Source organism: Lutjanus erythropterus, chromosome 20, assembly GCF_056507025.1.
Source record: "Lutjanus erythropterus isolate fLutEry1 chromosome 20, fLutEry1.hap2, whole genome shotgun sequence".
NCBI classification, from domain to species: domain Eukaryota; kingdom Metazoa; phylum Chordata; class Actinopteri; order Lutjaniformes; family Lutjanidae; genus Lutjanus; species Lutjanus erythropterus.
Genome location: NC_139336.1, coordinates 9,786,404 through 9,813,852, shown reverse-complemented (window position 1 = coordinate 9,813,852; position 27,449 = coordinate 9,786,404). Strand labels below are relative to the sequence as shown.

The 27,449-nt window shown below is 37.8% G+C and overlaps 1 protein-coding gene across 7 annotated transcripts in view; it reads left to right on the top strand.

Moving 5' to 3' along the window:
* vav2 (vav guanine nucleotide exchange factor 2) overlaps nucleotides 1-24,664 on the top strand; it is a 290,534-nt gene extending 265,870 nt beyond the window's left edge. For 3 of the 7 annotated variants that reach the window (XM_084745457.1, XM_084745454.1, XM_084745456.1), the window contains 12 exons: nucleotides 1,807-1,895; nucleotides 4,490-4,503; nucleotides 4,701-4,719; nucleotides 5,982-6,109; nucleotides 11,039-11,110; nucleotides 11,570-11,631; nucleotides 12,754-12,870; nucleotides 14,624-14,711; nucleotides 14,851-14,974; nucleotides 19,283-19,372; nucleotides 19,846-20,000; nucleotides 22,849-24,664. In XM_084745457.1, the coding sequence (XP_084601583.1) occupies nucleotides 1,807-1,895; nucleotides 4,490-4,503; nucleotides 4,701-4,719; nucleotides 5,982-6,109; nucleotides 11,039-11,110; nucleotides 11,570-11,631; nucleotides 12,754-12,870; nucleotides 14,624-14,711; nucleotides 14,851-14,974; nucleotides 19,283-19,372; nucleotides 19,846-20,000; nucleotides 22,849-22,896 (1,006 nt within the window). In that variant the 3' untranslated portion in view covers nucleotides 22,897-24,664. The remainder of the gene's footprint in view (nucleotides 1-1,806; nucleotides 1,896-4,489; nucleotides 4,504-4,700; nucleotides 4,720-5,981; nucleotides 6,110-11,038; nucleotides 11,111-11,569; nucleotides 11,632-12,753; nucleotides 12,871-14,623; nucleotides 14,712-14,850; nucleotides 14,975-19,282; nucleotides 19,373-19,845; nucleotides 20,001-22,848) is intronic. The other 4 variants (XM_084745459.1, XM_084745455.1, XM_084745460.1 and 1 more) reach the window with 2 other exon arrangements.
* Nucleotides 24,665-27,449: the final 2,785 nt, after the last annotated feature.

Below are 27,449 nucleotides of genomic sequence, written 5' to 3'. Positions count from 1 at the left end.
GGAGTGAACTGTCGAGCTTAATTTGCTAACACTTTATAATACAGCCTGAGTCCTACGATTCAGAATGTGCTTTCATTGCGTGACTTAAGTACTAACAAAATACTTACTGGTTCCTACTGCTAATTAAATGTACATTCAGTGGATGAAAACAAGACCATGGGGAACAAGGGAGTAACATATGTCAGCTGTAGAACTGTTGTAAAATGTGTTTATTTATTCATAGTTTGTTTGATAGGGACAGATATATTATGCAAAGACAAGCTGAAAACAGCTATTAATGCAAATATCATATGTTTGTAGTGAATGCTAATTTGCCATGCCCATCCGTAGAGGAGCCTTTATGAAAATAAGAAATAAATGATGGGTACGTACAGGGTGCAGTACTGGGAAGCAAAACTGAAGTGCCGCCATTTAAACCCCAGTAGGAACCACAGTAGTATTTCCTTGTTGTCTGACTCATACAAAAAAATTACACTCTAAATCAGTTGTACTATAAAGTGAGACTCTTAATTTTATCTACTTATAAAGGGATACTTTGGATTTTTTTTCTATTTTCTGAACCATTTTTAAATTTTTCAAATGTATTTCTTTGGTACTTTGAGCACCACAGGCTGAGTGCTATTTAGTCTCATTATACTGGAGAGAAGGCAGACGTCTCTATGGCAGATTATCTCCAAAACTGTTCAATTCACACACAAAAATCTAGATGGATGAAAAGCACTACAGGCCAGGGGAAGAATAAGTCATTTTGACTTTGGAGTGAACTTGCCCTTTAATCATGACTACAGCAGCCACTACAGTAAAAAGTTTCCCTTGTGCAGACTTGTGGTGGAGTTGATGTATAACGTGGCAGAAAATGGAAATACCTGAAAATATTACTTGAGTAAAAGTAAAAGTACTTTCTTACTTTCCACCACTGCTGTTGTGCAGCAGCAGTATACTACTGTACATTGTAAGTAAATGTAGTATTACATGTGACACTAGTAAAGTGTTATTAGTGTTAAGTTAAAACGTCTTTGTGATTGAAGCATTAAAGTACTAAACTGAAAAGAAATTCAGCCACATTTGGTGAGCAGCAAACAAACAAACAGACTTTAAATCACAGAGGGAACATGTTTTTGGCTAATGTAGCCTCTCATTAGTGTAGCGGCAGTCTTTGGAAAAAAATTCTGAAAAGTGTGACTGAGGCTGACGGATGATATTTTTAAACGTTCCCCTTCCCAACACCACCCACTCTGTCCCTGAGCACACACCCCCTCCGCCTCCCACGTGAGAGCGCTGCTCGACTGCAGCGGGGACAACCCGTGCCACTGAATCACCACTTTCACCTCTATTACAGTCAGCGGGCTCAACTACACTCTGTGTATTGACCCACAAATTTCATGGCTTGGCTGACCTAAATTCTCAGAGCCAGTGGAAGCAGGGACCAACGTCCTCACTCCCTGCTAGATGCTAATTACTGCTGCAGCCCCAGCAGATCCCCATCGTGATTTATGGCACTTACTATTCAACATGGCAGTGTGCGATGCATGCATTGTTACGGTATCCGGAACAAATACAGTGCTGGAGTACATGCTCTTAAATGGAGCGAAGTGATTTTGTGATTTTAAAGGATTGCAGGGTGGAAATGATGGAGCATGTGTAGGCACAGTCACAGGCGTATAGTAACAAGCTGCAGCTCCCCCTGTGTGTTGTACGAACAAGAAGTTAATTTGTGTCTGAGACACTTCCTGTTTGCATTACTAATGTGTTTATGTGTGTCTGTGTGTGTGTGTGTGTGTGTGTGTGTGTGTGTGTGTCCTCTAGGGGCATCTTCTATCAGGGCTACTACTGCTCTCGCTGTGGAACAGGAGCACACAAAGAGTGTCTGGAAGTCATCACCATCTGTAAAATCAGTAGGTGTTTCTTCTCATCCTGTTGTAGAAATCGTGACTCGGATTTACTTTTGAAAAGCCAGAATTAGCACTGAACTGTTACAGGAGAACTCTGTAATATATTTATTGTAATAAATCATAAAATAACCATGATATGTCATCAGAGATCAAGGAAACATGCCAAGCTGAAATACTCACCTCTCTGACACTACAGCTGTAATGTCCTCTTCAAATTTCTATTCCAGGCCAGAATAATTGAGTTTGTTCGCCCATTTCGTATTAATTCGAGTTCAAATTAATGCCGAATGTTCACCAAATGCGTAAGTGTCTGTTTATGAGTCTAAAGAAATCATTAATAATCTTTCAGAAGGAGTAGATGTTTATAACGCTTAAATTGAGCAATATGTTAATGGAGTTTGGCAGGCAGACAGTCACTGAACTCAAGCTCCAAAATGTGTACTTTCAGAGAAGTGTGCTTTTGTTTTCAGGCTTCAACAGACAATTGACAGTTATAAACAGCTGATAAACTTACATGGAGGACCTATTGTTGGCGTCTCTTGTTATTATTATGTTATTATGTTATGTTGCACTCATCTTGTGCTCCTGCAGCCTGCCTGAGCTTCCTTGAGTTAACAACAGTTAATAATGTTGTGTGACACACATCACACATCATTGGTGTTTATGTCACTGTGATGCGAGAGCAATTTTTTTTCATTTGTTTGGTAAGATTTATGATGATTTTTGACATTTTATTCTATCCACAAGTATAAACCTGCTGTCACTGAACTTTGTCCTGCTTGTAGGCTGCTTTATCCAGCAGGAAAATGAGGGACGGGTTCTGTGTGGTTCCTTTGGGACTGTGGGACTATTTCATTGTGTCACAGGGTTTGGTACCAAAGAGGAAAAACTCAACTTGCCCCACCCTTTTCAACGGATAAGGATCTAATCATTTAGACCAATTGTTCCTAACCTTTATGGCTTTAAAATTAAGTAGTGCATACTTGTGACCTGTCCCGATCAGTTTTATATGTTTCATACGTCATTCTTAAGAGACTTGAAGAAGAAAAAAATCAAGCTGACAAACAACTACAAAAGTAAATATACTTTTGTGGAGCACAAATGTTATTCTGAGGGGGTCTCCAACAAAGACTTCTTCAATAATGTGTTTTCAGGTCATGTAGGCTGACCATGTTGTAGGTACTGACAGTAAAGGTAATCTTTATTGAGACATACACAACTATACAAAGTACAATTACACAGTCATAAAGATTCAGTCTCTGCATTTAATCCACCTTAATATTAAGAGCAGTGAGCAGCTGCCACCCAGTAAACTCCAGTTCTTATCCAACACCTTGGTCAGGGGTACTGACAGGAGAACTAACCTATCAGACACTGAATACAGACTCTGGAGCACCCAGAGGAAATATCCATGCAAGCACAGGGAAAACATGTAAACTTCACACAGAAAGACCATTTCTGAACTGAGATTCGAACCCACTACACTTCTCACTGTGTGGCAAAAGTGCTGACCACCACGCCCCATAAACAATGCAACTGAACTATCAACTGTTCCTAATTTTCATTCCTCAAAATGGTGAATTTTGGTCAACCAAATTGAAGCTTGTAACTACTTTCTCATCAAATGATTTCTTTAATAAACTGGCAGAAGGTGGATGTTTTAATTGTTTATATGTTTATGTCAGATCACCATTTTGATCCCAAAAGTAGTAGTAGTAGTACATCTTTTAAATCTAAAAGATATTTTAATTCCCAAAATGTAAATATCAGTTGACCACTAACTTGGCTTTTACAGTCACTGATCACACACCAGCAAACCTTTGTAACATTTACGGTCTGTCGTCTGTGTGTGTGGGCTTTGTGAAAAAACAAGGCAGTTCATTTTGTCTGGATAGGAAATAGAAGGCAAATTTGTCCGGTGGTCATTCCCAGACTAAGGTGCAAGCCTGATGGATCCTCACCACCTGTTAACTTTAATTTTTCTCAAAATATCACATCCTCTCCTGCTGACCAAGTCCTTCTCTGTGACTTTTAGCAGCTTCCTCATGTTTTTCTGAACTTTTCCATGGTTAAGAGATCCTAAAATCAGCTTAAACTGATTATTCAGCGTGTAATCATTCTGTTGTTTACATCTCAGTACCTCCAACAAGGCCATGAATCTGGGTTATTGACCAAACTGCGATGTCGGTGCACACACTCAGTACATAAACCTGCACGTCCTGTGGTTCTTTAGGTAAAATAATACCTAAATACTGTGGTTAGTCAGTGTGAAAAATAATCCCAGTGGGGCTGATTGGGAAGGGGAAGAATTAATGAGGCCAGGCGCTAAAGGAATTAAATGTGTGTGTTACCATATAGTTTGTGACTGCTTTACATCCCCCTGATTAACACTTTACTCCAGGGATGAAGCCAAAATGTTCCCAAACAAGCACAATTGCCTTTGTGTTTGACGTAGCATGTTAAAAAGAACAACATGAAGCCCTGAATGAGAATTGTTATACTCAAACATTGAGCTTAGCTCAGGCGTAATCAATAATGTAAGCCAGTTCTGTTGTGAACTCTCCATGACTGTCTTTGTTTCTTTTGTCTTGTTTCAGATCCTCATGACTTGGTGAGTAGATCCTCTTCTAGTCATCATACTGTGGCATCATCATCATTATCATCATTATCATCATAATCATCACTGTCATTATTGTCATCATCATATTATCATCCTTTAATTACATCATAGAGAATTTGTTTGTAACAATCTATATATATAGAGAGAGTATTATATTGATGATCAAGTTGTTTGTGTCTCTTTTATAGGAACCTGGAATATCATCAGGTAAGAAAACCTCCTGTCACCCAAACGTGATGGAGAATACTTTGATATGAAGCTGGATTTTCTGACAGCTGTCATGTAACAAGTTTGTTCTGGATAGAGCAGTTCTTTAGTACCACGGCTCTCTACTGCCATCTAGTGGAAGAGCCACGACACATGAACCACAGCAACCATACAGCGTGGGTAGCACTGCATACATACAGCCTATAGTGATACTATAGACTTAAATTATGACTTAAACTTTAAAAGCTTGAAAACCTTTGAGATAAGACTGATAATCATAGCTGGTCTGAAGATATAATAAATACACAGTGGTCAGTCTGGAGAGAATGAGACGCAGTCTGAACTCACAAAGTTGCTCTGTAAACAGTGAAATGGATACATTTCCTGGACCAGATTTGAACCCAGGATGTTGTGGTTTTATTGTGTATATCTCAAACCACTGCTTCACTCAGTGGGCAAGACTTTTATCCAAAAACAGCCCTGCCTTTATCAGCCTTAAATCACTATTTTACATTTGAAACCAATAAGTGGAAATCCAAACTACAGTGAGCAGCACTGTGTCTGGATAAAGCTGGAGTTACTGGAACCACCTTCCATTATAAGACTACCCTTATAAGTGATTTATAATTAGATTACTAAATTTCTTGTAAACACTGTACAAATCATTAATAAACAATTATAAATAACTAATAACACAGTTTCCACACATTAATGTGGGCTCATTATGGCAAGATCCAGTTACTGCTCACTGTTAAATTACTAGTGATAGTTAAACTACAAACAATGAAATGATAATTAGTTATGTTAACTAATTATTAACACCACTTTAAGCAGTGTTGTTTTGTCATTAGTTTGTGTAATTTAAAATAATGAATCTACACTTTGTTAATGGTTAATAATTAGTTTGTAATAAGCATTATTTGGATGCTATTAAAACATTGTAACTGATGATTATAATATGTACCTACATATGTAACTCATGTACATTATATTATGAACTTATCTAAGTAACGTACTTATTTTAACCGAAAGCAAGATTTTGGTTCTTAAACCTAAACATTATCTGGATGGTAAGTTGCAACTGATCACCTTTTTTAATCTAATGTTGTAACAGCTTATTGATTATTTATAAGGTGCTTATAACCTAATTATAAACCATTTATAAGGGTAGTCTTATATTAAAGTGGTACCAGTTTTTTCTAACTGAAGTGTTACTCCCACATATCTATATTAATACTTCAAATGTTTAACTGTGTTTATAGGTCCCAAGATGGTGGCAGTGAGGAACTATCACGGCACACCAGCACCGCCAGGGAAGACGCCACTCAGTTTTCAAACAGGAGATTTCATCGAGCTGCTGAAGGGAGATCCTGACACCTCGTGGTGGGAGGTACAGTAGTCTGTCACCTGTCTGATATCGTGCCTCACTTTGACGCACAAAGCACTGGTTTCCAACCACTAGAGGTCTCCAGAGCGTCATGTGGGGGTCACAAGTCCTTCTCAGTAGTAATGGGTGTGGGCTGCAACTAACAATTGTTTTCGTTTTAAATTAATCTGCAGATTATTTTCACCATTTTGAATGACACAATTAAGAAGCTTGAACTAACAAATGTTTGACATTTTTACATGAAAAATAAATTGATTATCAAAATAATTGGCAACCAGTTTTCTTTTGATTGACTAATAGACTAATCAACAAATTGTTGCAGCTCTAAATGGGTGTAAGAAGAGTTTTTTTTAAGTTTAGATTATTATCTAAGAAAAAAATCACAACATAAAGACACAGTGAAGACCTATATATAACAGTCTCACTCTCATAGTCTCACTATTAAACAGCCTCGTCTTGCTTTAGAAAAGTTACGTACTTGAAACAACCAAAGAACTATTAGAAGTTGTGCTGAATTAGTAAAGGAAAAAGAAGCCTATTAAATATGTATAATTGTTAAAAAAAATACAGAGAATGGTATATAAAAAGTTCCTAAGAATATCAGGAAAACTCATCTCTAATGCATTATTCACAGAAATAATCTGCTCAAAGTTCATCCAAATCACTTGTTTTACACAAATTTCCTGCAGTTTCTGTGTTCACTATCTGGATTATTGTTTAATGTATCAGTTATTCTGAATTGTTATTGTTAGGCATTAAATATAATATAAAATATCCATAAAATATGTCCCTTAGTCAGTGGTCAGTTTGCTCAGTGATAGAAAAGGGGTTGCTTAAGGAAGAAAGGTTGGGAAACAGTGTCATAAACTATTATTAAGGCAGCTGATATTGTATCTAGCTCCAGCACTGGATTTGAAATGAAGTTAAAGTTCTGACTTTCAGCTTTAAAGACATTTCAGGGTGATCCTATCATCACTGGATGAACAAAGTAGTACTCATAAATATTTTACCCTGTTGGATATGTTGAAAAAGAGCTACAGTTCCTGCAGTCCAGCCTGGTTCTGTCCAAAGGTAACAGAATCCGACTACCAGCTCTTCCAAAGCCAACTAATTAACATTTTATTTGTTTAATACACACACAAAAAAAAACTGTCTGGATGCTGTGACTTCCTGGAGTCTTGTCATCACCATGACATTGCCAGACAACCAGCAGAAACTCCAGGAAGTCACTGGCGAGACCAAGAAATAGCCTGGCTCATTACCTCATAAAGCCACAACTTCCTGTTTCTACCCTTCAGTTTTTTAATGGATTAAACAAACTAGATCTAACATGTTAATTATTATGCTTCAGAGATGCTGGTAGGTTGATTTTTTTTTTTTTTTTTTTACTTTCGGGCTAGCTGTTTCCCTCTGCCTCTACCCTTTACGTTAAGCTGGCTGTAGCCATATATTGAATGTACAGACATAGGAGTGGTATCTATCCTCCAATCTCAGTCTTGGCAAGAAAGTGCATTTCCTAAAATGTCAAATTTTTCTCTAAATCCAATGTAATGTTGAAGAAATACTGGCTGCACTATAAATAAAAGGTCACCACACAAGATGACTTATTAAGATAATGTTTTCCCTTTTTTGATAGGACAGAGGTAAAAAAAAAACAAACAAAAAAAAAAAGACACCATGGGGAAGATTTAACCAAGGTCTCCAGCCAGAATTGAACCAGGGACAATGCAGTTACATGGTATAAAAGTTAGATTGCTAGACCACCAGTGCACAGCAAATGGGTAAAACTAATAGAAACAGTGATTAGTTATTTAGTTATCATTTTGTAGAACAGGTCACTCTTTGTTAAAAAGAATAAAAGTTTCAAATGTAGGAAAATCCAATCTTTCTATTACAGAAGCAGTTCCTAAACTCATGGCTATTTTAGGATTCCAAACTGAGGAAATTCTCCTGTTAGATTGGTTCTCTAATAGCTAAATTCATGTCCTCAGATATATTTTTTATTTTTTTCCTAAATGTAGTTAGGAAACATGTTTCTACAAAAATAAATCCTAAATGCCATCCTAAACTGAGAAAAGATTTCATACTTAAGAAGTTTCTATAATGAGGTCCCTGGAGTCCAATTCCTTATTATGTGTCTGAATATTTGGGCAATAATCTCATGATTCTTTTGATTCTGAAGTTGAATTAAGAAAAATACAATAACAACTCCACTTACTATACTTGTTTGCCACCAGCTTACTTACCCATGGGAGTCCTTCTTCTTCTTTTTTTTTTTTTTTATTTGAGTTGTGCTGCTTTCAACTTACCTGTCACACTCATGGGTGCAGAGTTTTTTTTTTTCATTTTTCTGAATCTGAAATTCACAGACACTACTGTAACAATCATTCCTCTGATTTCTAAGAGGAAGTCGAAGACTGCTATGCATCTTTACCAATGGCATTAAAGGACCAGTGTGTTAAATTTAGTGGGATCTACTGACAGAATATGGCATAAATGGAATATAATATTCACAAGTATGTTTTCATCAGTGTTAGAATCTTTTTTTCTCCTCCTCTTTGGTATGGTCATGCTGGATTTACAGAAAGCATTTAATAGATCACGGCATTTTAGTAATGAAGTTAAGAGCCATGGGCCCATAGTTGGCTGACCCCATAGTGAGCACAGTCATACCTATCAAATGGTACATTAATGAGACACTTTCAGAGTGAAGAATCATGGGGATGTAGGGTGCCACAGGGTAGTAAAAATAATATATTTTTTATCATATATAAATGACCTAAAAGCAGCTACCTCATGCAATCTTGTTTTTATATGAGGATAATTCTGTTTTAATTACAGCACGTAGAGATAAAACAGTGATTGAGATATTCACAGTGAGAAACCTCAACATGTAAGTAGATGACTTGCGGATAGCAGATTATCTTAACACTTAGGAAAAACTGAGGGTATTATATTTGGGTCAAAAATAATGGTAACACTTTATATTAAGGTGCTTGTAATAAGCATTAATTAATAGGTAATAAGGCCCTTATAAGATGTTTATTTATATTGATATGTCCTATTGATATTACTATATAAGTGTTAATTATAGCATAATACACATGTTTATTGTGAGATTATAAGCCACTTATAAGAAACTTGTTAACAGTTTATAGACAGCTTAAGAAAACCCTTATGAGTTCCTTATAATTGTTCATAAAAGCATTACAAACACATTTATTGAGTTTAACCTATTTACCTATTATGGTATTTTTAAACCTTTTGTTATTGCTTTATTAAGTTCTCTACATACTTTATTATGCATTTATCAGCAGTTAACTATGCATTTATTACCAGTTATCTAGGTATTTGGGTGGGTATTGGATGTAAAGTGTGAACAATGCTTGCTAAGGTTAATTAATCCTTTGTTATGGACTTGTTAAAGGTTAACCATTATACTTTTGTGATTATTAGTATTTTCTTGGACAGTAACGGCAGAGAGAAAGGGGCAGAGAGGGGGCAGAGTAAGAAGGAATATTCCAAGCAAGTTTTGACCTTGAGACGCTGTAATAATCACTCTTAATATAAAGCATGTACTTTATCAGATGAGCCACTAAGGGACTTAATGAATTTTAAAGCCCAATTCAACTAATCTCAGCTCAACTTTATTTACAAAGCCTCTTCTATACAAACATGCAGCCCAAAGTAAGCATGGTTCACAACCAAAATTCATAGTCAACCATTAATTTGTGCATAATAAAGGCTTAATTAACCCTAATAAGCCTTGTTTACACTTTAGATCTGGTGTTCCCAAAATGCATGGTTAACTGTTAATAGATGCATAATAAAGTATGTAGAACAAAAGCTTGACATGTAAGACATGATAGGTACCTTTCTAGACAACACAACTCTTCTCACACTTGCAGGAGCTCTAGTGAAAAGTCATTTTGATGATGCTGCCATCTCCTGGTATGCAGAATTATCACAACACCTCAGAAACAAACTACAAAAGGCTCAAAATAAATTGACGAGGGTCATATTATTAAAAGTGCACAGGTTGGTTCTCCTACATGCTTGGAAGTGGTGAGGAGTATTCAGTTGGCTGCTATCTGCGACCTCACCACTAGATGCCACTAAATCATACGCACTGGCCCTTTAACCCTCTCTTAGTTAAACTGTACCTGTGAACCTGGAGGCTCCTCTACAGTGAATTAGGCTGGATGACAGGAGCTGTAACACTGCTGGCTCTGGGCACTTTTGAAACTCCTGCTGAGTCACTGACTCTCATTCACTTTCAGCTTCTTGTGTGAGGCGAGCTTTTCCCAGAGTGACTCAGGGCAACTTTCTGTAGCCATTAATTTAAACTCACCTATTACTTTATCCCTCTACAGCATGACAGCCAATTCTCTCCATGCGATGTCAATGGGCGGGTTGAGCTTAGAAATCAATTGCTTCATGTAGCAGAAAGTGAACGTCTGATGCTGATGTGCGACTTGATAGATGTGTTCATTTTATTGTAGGTGCAAAACCTAGCATCAATGTGTGATCCTTTCAGTGGCTGACGTTTTTCTTTCTGGAAAAATAAGCCAGCCTTGTTGAAAATCAGTGCAGGCTGTGTTCCATTTAGTCCAATTATCTCGGTGATGTGGCATATATAAATGTGTGAAAGCTTCCTCAATATTTCATATGTATTTAGAAGTTCATTTCATTATTTTTCCTCTTTGCAAAACAACTTTCATCTGTGCTCCTTTGAATTCTATCTATTGCAATATCATTTCCTATTATATCTGCACTTTAACTACTTTGACACCATTTAATTGAATTTATTTTCCTTCTCATCATGTTCTGAAATCTTCTAATGCATCTGTTTGTCTTTTGTAAAGCACTTTTTAATTACCCCGGTATTTGAAGTTCAGCACAAATAATCTTGCCTTGCACTTTATCTTCCAGGGAAAGCTGATACAAACACAAAAGAGTGGCTTCTTCCCCAGTTCATGTGTAAAACCTTATTTGGACCCAAAGGTAAGTCAAAACAAAACAAACATAATTAAGCTATTTTCAGAATGATTCCAAACCAAACAATAAGTCATTAATGGATAAAATAATCCATAGTGGAAATGATCAGTAATTGCAGCCCTCTAGAAAATAGTTAAAGTAATAATTATAATAAATAAATGGTAAAGTTACTGCATGAGTCATAATCTAAAGATATAATATGCAATAACAGTCATGGGTGCCATTTTTCTTCATTGAGCACTTTTACTTTTAATACTTAAAGTAAATTTTCTTGATTTTACTTACATCACTTAAAGTAAAGGGTTTGAATATCCATTTGCAGAAAATAATTACAGTATGTGTGATTTCCCAGGAAGCACCAGAGAACTCCCTTTTTCTACCTAGCGTATAAATGATCTGGTTCTGCACCATGCTTCTGCTCTGTTTATAAGTTATTTAATGTGTGGTGTGTGTTCTTTGTGACAGCCCTTCCAGTCATTATCCAGCCGGCAGTCCTCGAGGGAAGCAGACTACTACGGATATCCTTGGTAAGAACCTTAATTTCTGAAGGTTGTGGATTTAAAATAATTCTCGTTCTTTTAAGGCAGTGTACATTACCATACCATTACCCTAACTACGTTTAATTACTGCAGCTCTACACTGTAAAAATGAAAAAGCTGATAAAACTCAATTATTGCGTAAACTTCTTGAAGTGAAAGTGTTTTATGGTTAATAATTTAATATTGCCAATCACAGCCATTTATTTTTTGAAGCACCCAAATAATGACAAATCTGGTCATTAAATAATTTGGGTGGGTTTCTAAAACTACATTATATGGCTGTCGCCACCTCCCAAGTTTGGAGAAGCAGCAGAAGTTCAGCGTAGGAAGCAAGTATGTAAGCAACGTACTGCTGTGGACAGAATCAGCAACAACATGTATTAATTTATTCAGCCATCCAAAAACAACATCAGTGTAGGTCTACAGTATACTTAGAGCATTTTCTCCATTTTACCTTGTTGCCAGACAGCTTTTTCCCACAGGAAACCAGCATTTTATGAACCAAATAACTCTCTACAAAGACACCAGACTCGTTTGGCAAAAACAGTAATTTACCTTGCAGAATACAGAGTTGTGCATCTACTGCTGCCTCAATTGGTTAGTTTATTTGTGTTGTTATTTTTTTTCACTTCTGTGTTTCCAAAGGTTAGTTCTGATTCACACAAATACACAAACAAACTAACCTGTCAAGGCAGTGGTGGACCAGCAACTCCTTTGGTCTGCAAGGTAGAAATGACTGAAACGGATAAAAGTAAAATATTCTGAATATAGTATACCCTTAAACTGATGTTGATTTTTTTTTAAATGGCAAAGACACTTTTAACTGCTGAGCCTGTCCATAGCAGTACATTACTAATACACTTATGGTAGTTAAATAGCTCATATAAATCCACTTCAAAAATCTGAACTATCCCTTTAATACTGGAATACTGTTCATTTAATGCACTAATTCAATTTAAAGCTTACTGACCCCAAACATGACTGCAACCAAAAAATTAATTACTACACGGCTGTTTTGATGTCGAACGATTTGTAAAGCCTCTGCAATGTCGTTCGGTGATGTAACTTTGTATTTGGAGGTCACAACATTTATTCTCTGCTCCTCTCTAGGTTTGCAGGGAACATGGAGCGCCAGCAGGCCGACAACCTTTTAAAATCCCACAGCAGTGGGACCTACCTTATCAGAGAGAGGACAGCTGAGGCAGAGAGGTTCGCCATCAGCATCAAGTGAGTGTTTCACATCTTACAGGAGGGGAAAATCTCAAGGGAAGGTTTTTATCCGCATCTCATGGGAAATGAGAATTCTCACGGGATGCCCCAGTCAGCTTTTTTTCCTTGCATCTTTTAGCTCCGGCTAATTACCACTCGGTAATTGCTTTTTTTTAATCCTGTTTTTTTTTTTTTTGTGCGCCTTTCCTCTGAGAAGATGCATCCCGAAGAGAAATAATGTACGAGCTCTTACTGGAGCTGTCATCCAGTGATGTACTGGAAGAAATGCTTTTGCACTTTTTCTTTAAGTCTTTACGACAGGTGTAAACGGGCTGCAGGGACCTGCCTTTAGACAAATAATTAAACAAGTCCCACAGTGTGCCTTAACTTGTAGAAATTACTTTATTTTGGGTCATTAGTCCTGCAGGTATACAACAAAATATTTCATGTTGACAGCACCTAAATAACTCAACTCAACTCAGCTTTATTTATATAGCACCTTTCATACACACATACAGCCCAAAGTGCTTCAGGGAGAAACATTAAAACAAAACATAAGAATAAAAAACACACAACAATAAGTAAAAATCTTGCTATAGTAAAGCTCAGCACCAGGGGTAAAAAAAACATAATGTAAAAACCAATTACTGAATCTTAAAAACTAAGGTCATAACATTACACCAAATTAAAAATTAAAAGCCAGTTTAAAAAGATAAGAGTTTCCCATCCTGTTATCCCAAGGCTGTGATTTCCATAGGTTAGGGGCATAAGAACAGATGGCACTCTCACATAAGGAATGTTTAACCGAACAGCAGTGGAGGACCTTGGTGATCTGACTGGAATATAAAATAAAACAAGATTTCTGATGCAGGGAGAAGCAAGGTTATTTAAAGCTTTCTAAACAAGTAAAAGAACTTTAAAATCAATTCCAAAAAATACAGGCAGTCAATGCAATGTCTTAAATCCCCAAACTGCTTTCACTTTCACAACTTTTTTTCAGCTGAAAACCAATGGGTATATAAATATTTAGTTCTGTTCTTGATTGTTTCATGTTCAAATCTTGACAGTTCAGTGCAAAGAATTTGAATTCTACATATTGTGTTGTAAATATACATAGGGACCACCTTCTACTGGTTGAAACCCAGCTATTGCAATTTAATTTTGCTACTGGTTGACCTGCGAGCAGGTGATGTATGTGGTGGCAGCTTACTGTCACTAACCAATTGCCCCCTCACCCCTCACCAACGGTAAAAATAAAACAAAACAAAACAACGCCTGCCGACTCTTCTAATCTTCTTTCTAGTCAGTTGGGCAGCACACCTTCCTCAGCCCCCACCCTTGAGTGATAGTCTGTGAAAAAGTCTTATTTTCACATAAATAATAATCCAAACTCACCATTCACAGGTTTTTTTCATCTACTTAGCACTTGAATTTAGTTGTTTTTAAAGGCTGTATTCTCTCCCTTGAAATTATGCAGTGGGTGGAGCAAAGCTATTAACAGAATGTTTATTTTTTCCTTCATGTACCTTTAAAACGTTTTTACCCATGAAAGCATTAAGTAAGTAATTAATTGGGGTCATTTGGTGAGACAGAAATGTACAATTGTATGTTGTCAGCATAAAATGGTAATTGACCCCCAAAGGCATGTGGGAGTAAAAACATAACAATAAGTTAAAATATAAAATGGTTTTAGACTAATATTTAAGTCTAATTTAATCAATTAAATCTTTTTTTTTTCGTTGTGATTCCTCCATGGTGTTTGGTTTTACAGATTCAACGATGAAGTGAAACACATCAAAGTAATTGAAAAAGACAGCTGGATTCACATCACCGAGGCCAAGAAGTTTGAGAGTCTTTTGGTAAGTCAAATGTTTAACTACCCACGCAAAAGACCCACAGTACCTTAATGTGAGTGTGGAAAAAAACAAAACAAACAACAACAAACCAGATGGTCTTATTTTTTTTAAACCTTCTGTATTGTACTGTTTATTGTAACAGGAGCTGGTGGAGTACTATCAGTCTCATTCACTGAAAGAAAGCTTCAAGTTATTAGATACCACATTGCGATACCCCTACAAGTCAAGAGAACGCTCGCTAACTCGGGCCAGTACACGTTCACCAGGTAAGCCTTCAAAATGTTCCTTTTCTCCAGCAGTTTGCTTTCACTTTGTGCTGTCATCCTGAACCAAAGACACAAAGTAAGAAGTTATTCAAAATCATAGAATTTCCTGTAGTAATGCAGCCACCAGCTAAAGTCAGCTGTTAAATGACAGTCGCTAAGCTTTTTCGCAAAGAAAAGTTTTTCCAAGGACATACATTTCATCAGGTATCAACATCAAATCCAATTTCCATGCTTCCTCGATCCTTTGCTGATCTAATTTGGGAATGAAAAAGAAAGAAAAGTTATGTTTACTCACCAAGATGTAATACGTGTGTCCTTGAGCTCTAACAAACAGGTCAAGAGCACATCCTTCCTCCTAAAACATTTGCCCGTTTTTTAAATATTTTATCTCCAGTATTGTTTACATCCTTGTTTACCAGCTTGCAGTCTTCTTTCTCTCTGTCTCTCCTGGCGCATTGCAGCATATCATGCCGTGTTATTGCCACCTGTGGATCAGTGTAATAGTGGAACACCATTGGCATGACTGTGTTTTTCCTCACATTCATGCACACACACACACAGTTATGTTCATCCTTGTGTGGGAGTGCGAGATAAAGAAAACAGGGATCCACTCATAGAAAAAAAACAGCTCAGTAGTGCTGATAGAGATCTATAACTACACAGGGAACCGTTATTATGTACTATGAATAGTTTTGTTGCTCATGTTGCCCAATGAACAGCCCAGTAGTACTTGTGTGTATGTGACAACTTAGAATAACTGATGCTAATATGTTTTGCAACAGTGAAGATGAAGGGCAACACTTTATTTGAAGGTGTGCACCTTGAATTGATATGACATAAAACTCTAAAATGCACCACTTTAATTGAGGGCAAGGGAATTATTCATGACACAGTTATAATGGTGTCATGATAGCTAATGTCAAAACCGATGACAGAAGACATAGTCAGGTTATGATGGCTTGGTTAATGTTGCATTGTCATTGCAAATATGCCTCAAACAACGGCAATTTTGTAATCAAAATTACATAATTGACCAAATGACACTTAATGACAACTGTCATAAGCATTCATCCTCCTTCTTGTTCATGACAGGTGTCGTAACATGGTTATGGCATACCAGTCTTCAAATTTAGCAGTACCAGATGATTGTAAGTCTCCTCTGTCTGGTTGGGGTAGAGATGAGTCAATGCGATTGACTTTTGCAGAGCAGCTGTAGAAAGCAACTCCCAAGACAGAAAACAGTTATAAAGAGTGAGACTGTCTTTGGAGAGAAAACAACTGTGCACTGTGTTCAGTTAATATTTTGTGCAGAAAGTTTTGGCTCAATTGGCAGTGCATCCAACCTTTAGTGCCCTTGTACTACCCAATGGGTCGCTCAACTATCAGTAAGCTTTCCTCTTAGACCAGGCTCTTCCTATTCTGGGTGAGGTACTTAAACTTTTTCCTCATGTCGGAAAGAGTTCTAGAACTGCTTTTGATCTGACAGTCGATCTTGGTTACAACCACCACATATAGTCATGAGCTTTGGGGAATGCCCAAAAGAATTAGATCACAGATAGAAGTCGATCAGTTGAGCTTATCCCTACAGACAGTTTGAGGAGCTCAGACATCTGGTAAGAACCCTGAGCTGGACTGATTGTCCTTTGCGTCAAAAGGAGTCAGTTGAGTTGGTATGGGTGTCTGATTCAGATGCCTTATGGACACATCCCTGTGGCAGTAATCAAGACACATCCAGCTGGGAGGACACCAGTGGACAGACCCAGAACACGCTGGAGGAATTACATATCTAGTCTGGCCTCAGAACACTTCGGATTACCCCAGGAAGAGCTAGAGGACATGACGTACTAGCTTGCTGCAATGGAGGGGTGGATTATTGTTCCAGTGACTAATAGCAAATTGCATGTCAACTTATATCTGCCTGCTTCTATGAATGATTATGATGATACTGATTTGACTACAAAGATGCTGTAATGTGAAGGTCCATTTTTTTAAACCTTTGCCATCTTGGCTGTGGATATAGAAAGGAAGGGTAAAATAAATGAGACAGACTACATCCCACTCTCTTTGTCTTCACTCCTCCCCAGGCCAATGACTTGCCTGACTCATACAGAGAGGAACGAAGAGAGCCCAGAGGGGAACAGGGCAGAAAAGGAGGGCTAGCAGATAGTAGCAGAAGTAGATAAAGAGAGAAAGACAAAGGGGAAAGAGTTTGTCAGCTAACTCAGAGGCCTGTGCACTGGCTGCCTGAATTGGCAGCCCTTTCTGTCCATTAGACTGTATCAATACTGGCTCTGGCCTTGCACTGGCTCCTGTCCTACATTGGCCTGCCTCTGTTCAATCTGCAGGAAGAACTGGCCACTAGATTGTTTCCCTCCTGTTTCGGCCGAATGTGTAAATGAATGGAGACAATTGAGTCTTTGCCGATGACGATGCGCTCTCGCTCTCTCTCCCTTTGTGTTTTCAAGTGTACATTTTTTTGTATTTCTATGATGGTGTGTCACGTCCCGCAGGTGTGTATGGAAACAGTGGAGAGATGAGGAAGGTTCTATTATGAATAGGAAGGCAGCGATGCTTTTTGCATAGCTTTTAAAGGGACTGTATCAACAGCTTGGTAATGGAGTGACAGACAAACATTGTCTGGGTGGCTGTGCAAAGGACATATAATGCAAAAAGCAGATGATGTCACTTTTGAGTTCATGCTTTCAGACATTAAAGCTAAAACATTTCTGCATTAAAATGTATAAAAACGCCAGACCAGTGTTATATATTTTGTTGAGTTGTGTCCTTGCATGATCCCAAATGTTTCCAACAATCATCAAGAGAAATCCATAAGTTATTCGAGGTAACAGTGCTTTTCATAGTAGCTGCAAGTTGCTATATCTTCCAGGAAAACACAGGATACATCTGAGAGTGAGTAACCAAAGTTGGCAAATGTGACTAAACATAATGTTAATAAAACTTAATACATAACCTTGACCATGAAGATATTTTTTTGCCTGAGTCAGGTCGGATATGTTTTTGTCATCTGCAATGGTGGGTGTTAAACAATGAAGAAAGCAACTCCTGTGATCCCACGCTACTTCAGACGTCATCAGACCCTTTTGTTATTGTTTAAATGTGAGATTGGCCCCAGCAGCAGAACTTACCTATTGTACATTTAAAGGTCAGGCTGTCATAATATTGGTAAATTTTCACAAGGTTGTTTTATTCAGTAGTCACTATTGTTGTACAATAAATACAAGAGTAATGATTGTTCTTAGGCTTGTATTCAATATAGTCTGACTGTCTTTACACACAGTAGACATTGCCAAACTGAGAACAAAACAAGAGTCTCTTTAAAGGGACAGTTCAAGCCAAAAATACATATTTTTCCTATTACCTTCACTGCTATATATCCATCTAGATTGAGGTTACAGCTCAGCTGAGGGTGACACCATTAAAGGGGAATTTCCACATCTTTCATGTGGATGTCCAGTCAGTGTTTATGGTACATATGATCAGTTGAAAATTCCTCATTGTGCGCTATATTGAAGAAAAAATTCTCCCATGCCCATGTTGCTGTGCTTTCACCTCTTCAGTCTATAGCTATTACTTTGTTGGCCTAGACATTAGGTGACAAAAATACCATACAAGCGGGGACTAGAAATCTAAGCTGAAATAGACTCTAGTTCTTCTCCTCAGCTGACTACATTTGTCATCAACATTGACTAAACATTCATATGAAAAGCACCTAAGTTTGATGTTTGCACCCCGTGCTGTCAAAAGCACAAGCCTTTCATCCATGATTAGATGTGAGCAACCTTCAGTTCAGTGATGCGAATAGTGGATGTAGTGCTATAGAAAGAAAATAGTTCCTACAGTGTATGAAGATGCTCACCTGTGGATTACTTTTTAGATTATTTTTGGTGCTTTAAGCACCACCATCTAGTCCTATTATAAAGAAGATAAGACAGACATCTCTATGGCTGATATCTCCAAACCCTGTAACTCACACCAAACCAGTCTAGATGGATAAAGGACAAGGGCATAAACTGACAAGTCCCACAATTATCCTGTTTCCAGCCCCCAGATTATTTTAGATTTTACAACAAATTGTTGTTTTCAGTCACTCCACTAAAGCAGTCAAATAGTGACAACAAAATTATCGAGATTAAAGATCATGAAAACAGAACCCTATCTCTTAGAGACAGGAAACTTCAATGCACAAGCTCTGCTTTTTTAACTCTGCTTCTCCAGCTCCGGCTCTGCATGCAGGCTCCTCAAAACATTTTCCAGCTTCATTTCCTCCCCTTTCTCTTTTCCTCTCAGCAGCCACCTGCGCCTCCTACAACTTCTCCTTCCTCAGTCCACAGGGCCTCAACTTCTCTTCTTCTCAGAGCTCAGCTCCCTTTTGGTCAGGTACTCTTTTTTTCTCTTTCTTTTCTTGCTCCTGTTGTCATCCCACACCTCACTGCCTGTAATTTCATAATAAGCCTGTGTGCTGTCGACCTCGTTACTTCTTCTCTGTGGCGCTCTTTTCATTAATGAGAACATTTTAGTTCTGCCCAGGATGACACTCCCTCATTAAATCAAGAAAAGAAAACCAATTTCCTTTCCCGGGATGAAACGACTTGTCCTTTCCCATCATGCTCGTTTATCATTGTGTGGCTATATTGTGCCATGCTGAACACTGAACTGACCATCTTCCCTCTGATCATTCCCCACAACTAATTATTACCACAATGTCCAGTATGACCTTTCCTCTCTCCATCTCATACCTCATAACAATGATGAATAACCTAGGTTATTATGCTATGTACAAAACAGTGAAATAAGCTCTTAAATTCTCACTGTGCGAGTGGATTGAACGCCGATTGTTTCCATTTTCGCAGTTTTTACTCCTCGGGTGGTCAGCACAGCAGTGGCCAGGTATAACTTTGCAGCGCGAGACATGAGAGAGCTGTCACTGCGAGAAGGAGACATTGTCAAAATCTACAGCAAGATCGGAGGAGACCAGGGCTGGTGGAAAGGAGAGGCCAATGGACGAGTGAGTGAACCATCGAAGTCTGTTCTTTTATGGAAGGTCAAACTGATCAGGGCAGTAAAGACCTTCAAAACCCTTTGGTTGCTGTAATCTTCGTAGATCAGTACTATTCTCCATTTGATTAAAAACAGATCTTGGTGCAACCTTAATTAAAGGTATTATTGAGGCGGGGTTGTATAATGTATGTCAGTAGTCAGTGTACTGGCTACAGTAGATGCCAGTTGACATGCCCACAGTTTGGAGCAGGGGCACCAGCACAAAAGCTAAGGAATAAACTATTCAGAATTTTTTCACTGCTTTACTTTCAAACAGCCTTTTCCAGGAAACCACCACTATACAAGCCAAATATTGCTCTTTCCAAACAAACCAAACTCCATAGAGAAAATCAGTAATTTTACAAAGCAGATAAAAGCTAGTTGCTGGTATATCACTGCCTCGATCTGTTTGTTTGTGTTATTGTTTGACCTCTGTGTTTTAAAAGGATATATTAGATTCACAGATGGCACACAATAACACAAACAGATCAAGGCAGCAGAAGACCAGCAACTCCCATGTTCTGCAAGGTAAAATTACTGATTTTGCATTTGGAGTTTGGTTGACGTGGAGAAAAGCAATATTTGGCTTGTATTATGGTGTTTTCCTGACAGAAAAGGCTGCCTATGGCAAGATAAAGTGGTGAAAATATTATAAATATAGGGTACACTTAAAAAAATGGTCCACCTAAAAGATAGGTGTCAGTTTAATTGGCTGTGATGCCTTTAGTTGCTGACCTTGGCCACAGCAATTCATTGCCAACGTTCTGCGCTGCTGCTCCACTCTGCTTATCCTAACTGCAGGCATGTCTACTGTAGGTAATACACTTGACTAAGTACCTTATATAACCCCTCATCAAATAATCTGAACTATCCCTTTCAGTTAGGGATGTGCGTAAGAAAAAACCCAAGTATTTAAGCACTCTATCTCATAAGTACAGCAATGACGTGGGCTTTTGGGGACACCAGAGTTACAGAATTCAACAATCAGACCATCGATATTAAAAGCACTTTTGAAGCAGGTGGTTGAAAGAGAAAAGTAAAAGCCTGCCTGCTGGGAAATGCGCCAGTTTAATAGGCTGGCAGTAAAACTGGATGTGATGTCAGCTTTTTATTCTAAGGATGTTCCCCATTAGGTTATAAATTTGAAAGTGTTAATGTATTGCAGTGGCCTTACAGGAGTGAGTGGGTCCACTTAACTATTGTAGTGTTGCACAGCTAGTCTGTTGTACAGTCTGGTACTGGAGCAGCCTACTTTAGCTGACTAATTTTGATTTTATTATAGCATCTTGCTTTAACTTCTTTGAGGAACTTTATGGAATAAGTTTTTAAATGACAGTGTCATGTTTGTCGCTGGGAAGCCATGTCTTATGAAATGTCCGATTCATCTCGTGGGGCTGTCGCAGTGACGGATTTCCCCTGCGGTTATTTAGTTTAGCTCAACGACATGGTATGCAATATAAGTGCCATTATTTTGTTTGTTTTGCAAATTGCTTCACTTATGATAACTGAAGCAATTTGGTGCAATAAAGGTAAGTGTAACGTTATTTGTGTATCTCACCTCAGTGCCCAGTGGGTAAGTCTATGGTCTGAGAAAGCTAGCTGCTGGGTGCTAGTCAGACTTACACGGTATTGCAAATGAATTCCTGCAGTCTGACCATTTCTTTTTCACACTTAACTCTACAGTTACCTTCACGGTATGTGTAAATTTACATGCAACAGCAACACAAACACACACTCACACGGATGAAAGGATCATCAAGCAGAACTGGCCAGCTTCCATTTTTTAACATTAAAAAACAGGGTAATGATCCATCCATGAGCCTTAACCATTACTGTCCCTTGAATCCTTTGAAGCATTGACTCATTAATTGAACAGTAACACGAACGAGGACAAAAGGAAAAAAAACATGATGGTTGCAGTTGTCGAAGTTGCTTTCTATGCCCTGCTGTTGGTTTGTCAGTAATGTGATAATTTAAAATTGTGGTTATCGCATCAGCCCCAGCAATGGGTGCATACAGTTACACCGATTGTACTTATTGACTGAGAAATAACATTGACCTACAAAGAGGATCCCTTTGTTTGTTTGTATTATTGTGTGACTTTGGTGAATCCAAATTAACCCTTTTAAACACAGCAATCACACAAAAACACAAACAAACTAGCCAATCGAGCCGGTGGGAGATGAGCAAGTCCCATGTTCTGCGAGGTAAAATTACTGTTTTTGTCTGGTTGCTGTGGAGAAAACAATATTTGACTTACACTGTATAAGGAAGAAATAATGAATGTTTAGCCAAGGAGTTATTGAAACAACATGCATGCTTCGAGGAGTACATTATTTATCATAACTGCATGGATCAGAGTGTGTTATCCCACTCTACAAAGACTTCTTGTCAGTGATAAAAAAAAAAACTAATATATACAAATATAAAAATACATTATGTACTTTCTGTTAGTTCACAACTCACTATTCCAACAAGGAGGAGAAGTAGTTGCCTAGCAACAGCTGAAGTAGTATCTGAAGTAGGCTTCAAGTACAGGGCTGAGGCTGCAACTGTACATCTAAGCTGTGCAATTATCTGCAAGTAATGCACATCATCCAGCCAATTACAGCAAAGTATTTGGAGTGGCCTTGGTCGAATGCATTCATGCTGCATATACATGGAATTCAATTAAATCTAACTAGAAAGCTTAAATGATTGGAATAAACGCGGGGGTGGGAGTGAGGGGGTCTGAATGAACTCAGTTAATACCTTTTGTTTATGTTTGCTACTATAAAGGAGTTAATATCTCTGATAATTACTCTTTTATGTTTCAGATTGGATGGTTTCCCTCAACCTATGTGGATGAAGAAGGAGTGCAGTAAGGCATGGATGGCTGTTAGTGTGCCTGGCTCCCTTTAAATCAGGAACCATCTTCAATCTACTGTTCTCAGAGAAAATTACTCTCCAGGAAAATAACACAAGAAAAAAAAGGACTTTTTTGTTGTTGTTTTTGCTGGATGCTCATTTTTTTTTTTTTCAGCGAGTGTTTCTACCCCATTTCTCTATCTTCAATTATGCATCAGCTTTGCTTTTGTTTGGATTTGTTCTTTTTTTTGGAGGATGTCCTGTTTAATTTCTGTACAGGAAAGAAGAAAGAAGAAAAAACTGGCTTGCTGACTGTCAGCCTCTGCGTGTGCTCTGCAGGGGCTTTATTGAATAGCAGAAACTGACTGGATAGCTTTACTTTGAAAAAGGCTCCCCTATGCGAGGTGAAATAATTGTACAGTATAGATAATTTATTGAATAGAGATTATTATCATTACTAATGATTATTGTGGGGATTTTAGTAACTGCGAGGAATCAGATGAGAAAAACTAAAATAAGAAGAAAAAAAGACAGATGCTCTGTTTTCATGTCGAGAGATTTTTGCCTTAGTTGTCATGGTGATGCCTTGTGGGCTGACACCAGTGGAGGGAATCGACTTTGTTGACTGGTTTTACTTCTCCATGTATGCATGTGCCCATGTGCGGCCCACACAAACACACACACACACACAGACCAATGTACAGTACGGTGCCTTTGAAGAATGGTCGCTTACTGAACCTCAACATCAGCCAGTAAAGAACATTGCCATCCCCTGAAAAAGACAGTCCGTCCACGTGCAGAGGACTAAAGGAGAGGGGAGAGGCACTTATACAACATACTGGGGACGGCTCGCCTTTTCCGAGCCCTCACAAACAAGATAGTGAAGCATTTAACCTATCCTAACTGGTGACTGGATGGACTCGCAGAGACAGTCGGAGGGCTTTTATAACCAATCACATACACAGATCACGTCACGAGTCTATGGGTGCAATCAGTTGGATGCGAAAGGGAAACATCAAGACATTCCACTCGACTACCACTTAACTTTTAAATCTCGGTGTTTATTGTTTGATTTTTTTTTTTTTTTTGCACAGAATCAAGATTTCTTAAGTTTCAAGAACTGGACCAACTTTTTTTTATTATTATTTGAAGCCAAATTCAGCCATGTTTTAATGTCTGCATGGATCGATTGTTATGATTTCTGTACCTTGCCTTATTTTTACAGATCATCAGGTGACGGGATTTTTGTTTTTGCTTCCTTACTGTTAATCATTTCTCATGTGTGAAATCCATTTTGGTGCTGTGCAGACTGGTGAAAATTAAATAGTGTCAGACGATTTGTTGAATCTGAAGGAAAAACTTTGTGTGCTAATTAACATGAATCCACAGAAGGAGCCCTTAATGATTTTGTGATTTTTCCAGGGGTGCAGTGCTCAGTGTTTCCTTTTGCCTCCATTATTTTCCCAGTGCCAAAATACATTTATGCAACAGTTAGCTCCAACCAAATAATTTGATTGGACAAAAGGTATCCCATGAGTGCTCATATAGACTATACTACACTCCACAGATGTTCTAATAACCATTACATTAAAAGTACTTAAAGGAACTTTCAGATTTTGTTGATTTTGGAAGCCCCTGTGGACAAAAGTGGTAGTGTTTTATAAAATATAATGTCAAAATTAAATTATGTAAATAAAAAATATCCTGCTTCATTTTAACTGGCTAACATACTACCGCTGCAACTGTGCTACTTTGTGAAAACAAACACAGGCTTGTTTCATTTGATTTCAAGGAGAATCTGACCCTATATAGTCACTATATAATCTTCACACTGATGGTTTTATTTTCAAAGACATCAGTATTAAATTGAAACAGTGTCATAACCTGTTTAAAACATCCTTGTAGTAGCTTTAAAATTACAATGGCTAACAAGTACAGACAGGATGAAAATGAGGCATATTGCACAGTAATGATTCAGGGTTTATTATTGTGGGATCGCAGTCTCACACTTTTTAATCTGACGAAGTACACAAAGCAGGATAAAAGACCAACAGGTTTAACAAACAACTGTACAAAACTGTTGTATAAAAGCAATATCACACTAGAAGTTGTACGGTTATACTGAATATCAGCACAGCTGTGATTGTCCTCCAGAGATAATCACAGCCGTGCTGGTGATCAGTACAACAGCACTCCCACTCATGTGATTTTGTTTTGTTGCAGCCATTTTGACTGCAGTGTGTTGACATTGGAATTTGATAAGTTTTCCACTGAGAGACGACTTTGTAATTCTAGCTATATTGATATTCAGATGTTATTGACCCTGTCAGCTCAGCTTTCTTTAAAAGGTTAGTTCAAATTTTGTTTGCATTTAGTTTGATCTACACAATATTGACTCCGACACTGTTTGTGTGGCCTCTGCTTTAACCTTTATATCTTCCACCTACATATTTCAGTACTGATATATGGCTTGGAGCTTTCAGTGAACTGTATATTTGAAAATTTCACAGTACACACAAGGGAAAATATAACAAACACTAAAAACAAAAAAGAAAAAAAAATATGGAAATCACCTGTTTTATAAAATGAGTCATTCTTAGAGTGTCAACACACCCCACTGAGAAGCAAAAGTTAAAACACTGAGCACATCAACTCTGGCTGGTTCACAAAGACTTCCTGAGCAGAAGATGCTGATAATGTTTAGTTTCTAAACTTTTGACTGTCTATGATGTGTGTTATTGCAAATGGCTGACCGCCCCGAAAAACACATAAGTCCAACCACTGTGTGAGGGAGATGCACAGGAGGCCTCCATGTTGTCTAAAATGAGCGGGGGTGGGGTGGGGATCTAGTCGCTGTTTATGTAGTGGACAAAAACCCATTGCATGTGGCTATTGATATTTCAACTCCTGTCAATACATCCTCAAAAAAATAAGTGTACATTTTTTGAATGGTTGAGTATTTCCAAATGAGGTCTATCATGAAATAAATATTTCTCTTTTGGTTTAAATTTGGGACTGAATCATTTTGAATTTTGAGTTGTATTTTGGGTTTTCAGAGTTCCATTGCAAATGATAAAAACACCCAATAATCCACTTTAAACATTCCAGAAAGTTTATTTCAGTGTGTCCTTAAAAAAATGAAAACAAGACCTGAAACTAAAAACATCTTCAAGGATTTTTTTTTTTAATTGTACAGTTTGAATATTCTTTACAGGCACTGACACACACATACAAAGGCCCTAACCCTGACCTTGAGAGGCAAATGAGGAAAAAAAAAATCTGATAATCCAATTTCTAAATCTGATTTAAATTTACCCCTCCTGGTTATTTTCTCTGTGCTTCAATAAAAGTTGAGTAAGCTCGGTACCTAGCACAGCTTGGGTCAGCTTTCTCCTTTCTTGTTTTATGTTGACTACTTAAATATGTGCTCTTCTAGCCATGTTGTTGTTAAAAAGAAAACCAAATTTTGATGATGGCTAAAAGATGTTGCCAGGGGACCTGTAAAACTGACAGCCTTGTGTAGACACATCTTAAGTCAGCTAATGTTAACAAAACTAATGTAAGCTAGCAAAATGCTAGTGAACTAGCTAGCTCATCTACATCAGCTGACGTTAGCTGGCTAGTTAGAAAGCATTCTGGTAAGTACAGGAAAGAGGAAAGGAGAAATTTGACCCAGGGTAACATGCTTTGGTCATGTTTAGAAGGGAAGCCTTGATTTATGAAACTCTTGCAAGATTTTTACATGTCATCATTTATTAATTTTTATAATGTGACAATCCTTAGGTTAAAATCTGGGTAGGTTTAGGGACAGAAAACACTTGGTTAGGTTAGGGAAATTTCATGGTTTGGGTTAAAATTATTACTCTCACAAGATCTTTTGCAGGTCTGTGGTTCCTTCTAGACACAACCCCAAGCTTACTCAACTGTTATTGGAGCACAGAGCAAAAAGTGACGAGGCTTAGGAAGGGTCCATTATTTTTTCTCCTGTGTTTATGACTTCGGGTGAAACAAGGCTTGGTAGGTGAATCAGATCATTTTCCTAAGTATTTGTTGTTGTAATACTCATTTCAGTCACAAGATGTTGAAGTGCACCACTACCCCATGTTCTATGTAGGACTAAATGCATTCATGTTTTCTTTCAGGTGAGGTTTATGTTTTATGAGTTTTAATAATGGTATACTTCAGTCTCTTGTTGCCAAAATGAGTACTGATCATGTTTTTCAGGACCATTTTGCAAGTATTTGTTGTTGTAGTACCCATTTTGGCCACAAGAGACTAAAGTGCACCACAATTAAAATTCACTTGAAGACACATGAATGTGCTGCATTCATGTGCTCCTCAGATGGTCCCATTGGCTGAGTTGGGAAATCACTCTTCTGACTTTGGTGTGTTTATGAGCATTTAAGCCATAATGTAGAAACAACATGGACGCTGCGTCCATAGATTAAACCACATATCAAATCATTAAAATTTTGCTGTAACTCAACTTTCACAAAGACCCTTCAGTATACAGTCATGAATGTGCCCAAAAAAACGTAAATAGTATACGAGAATAGCTCTGGACAAGCCC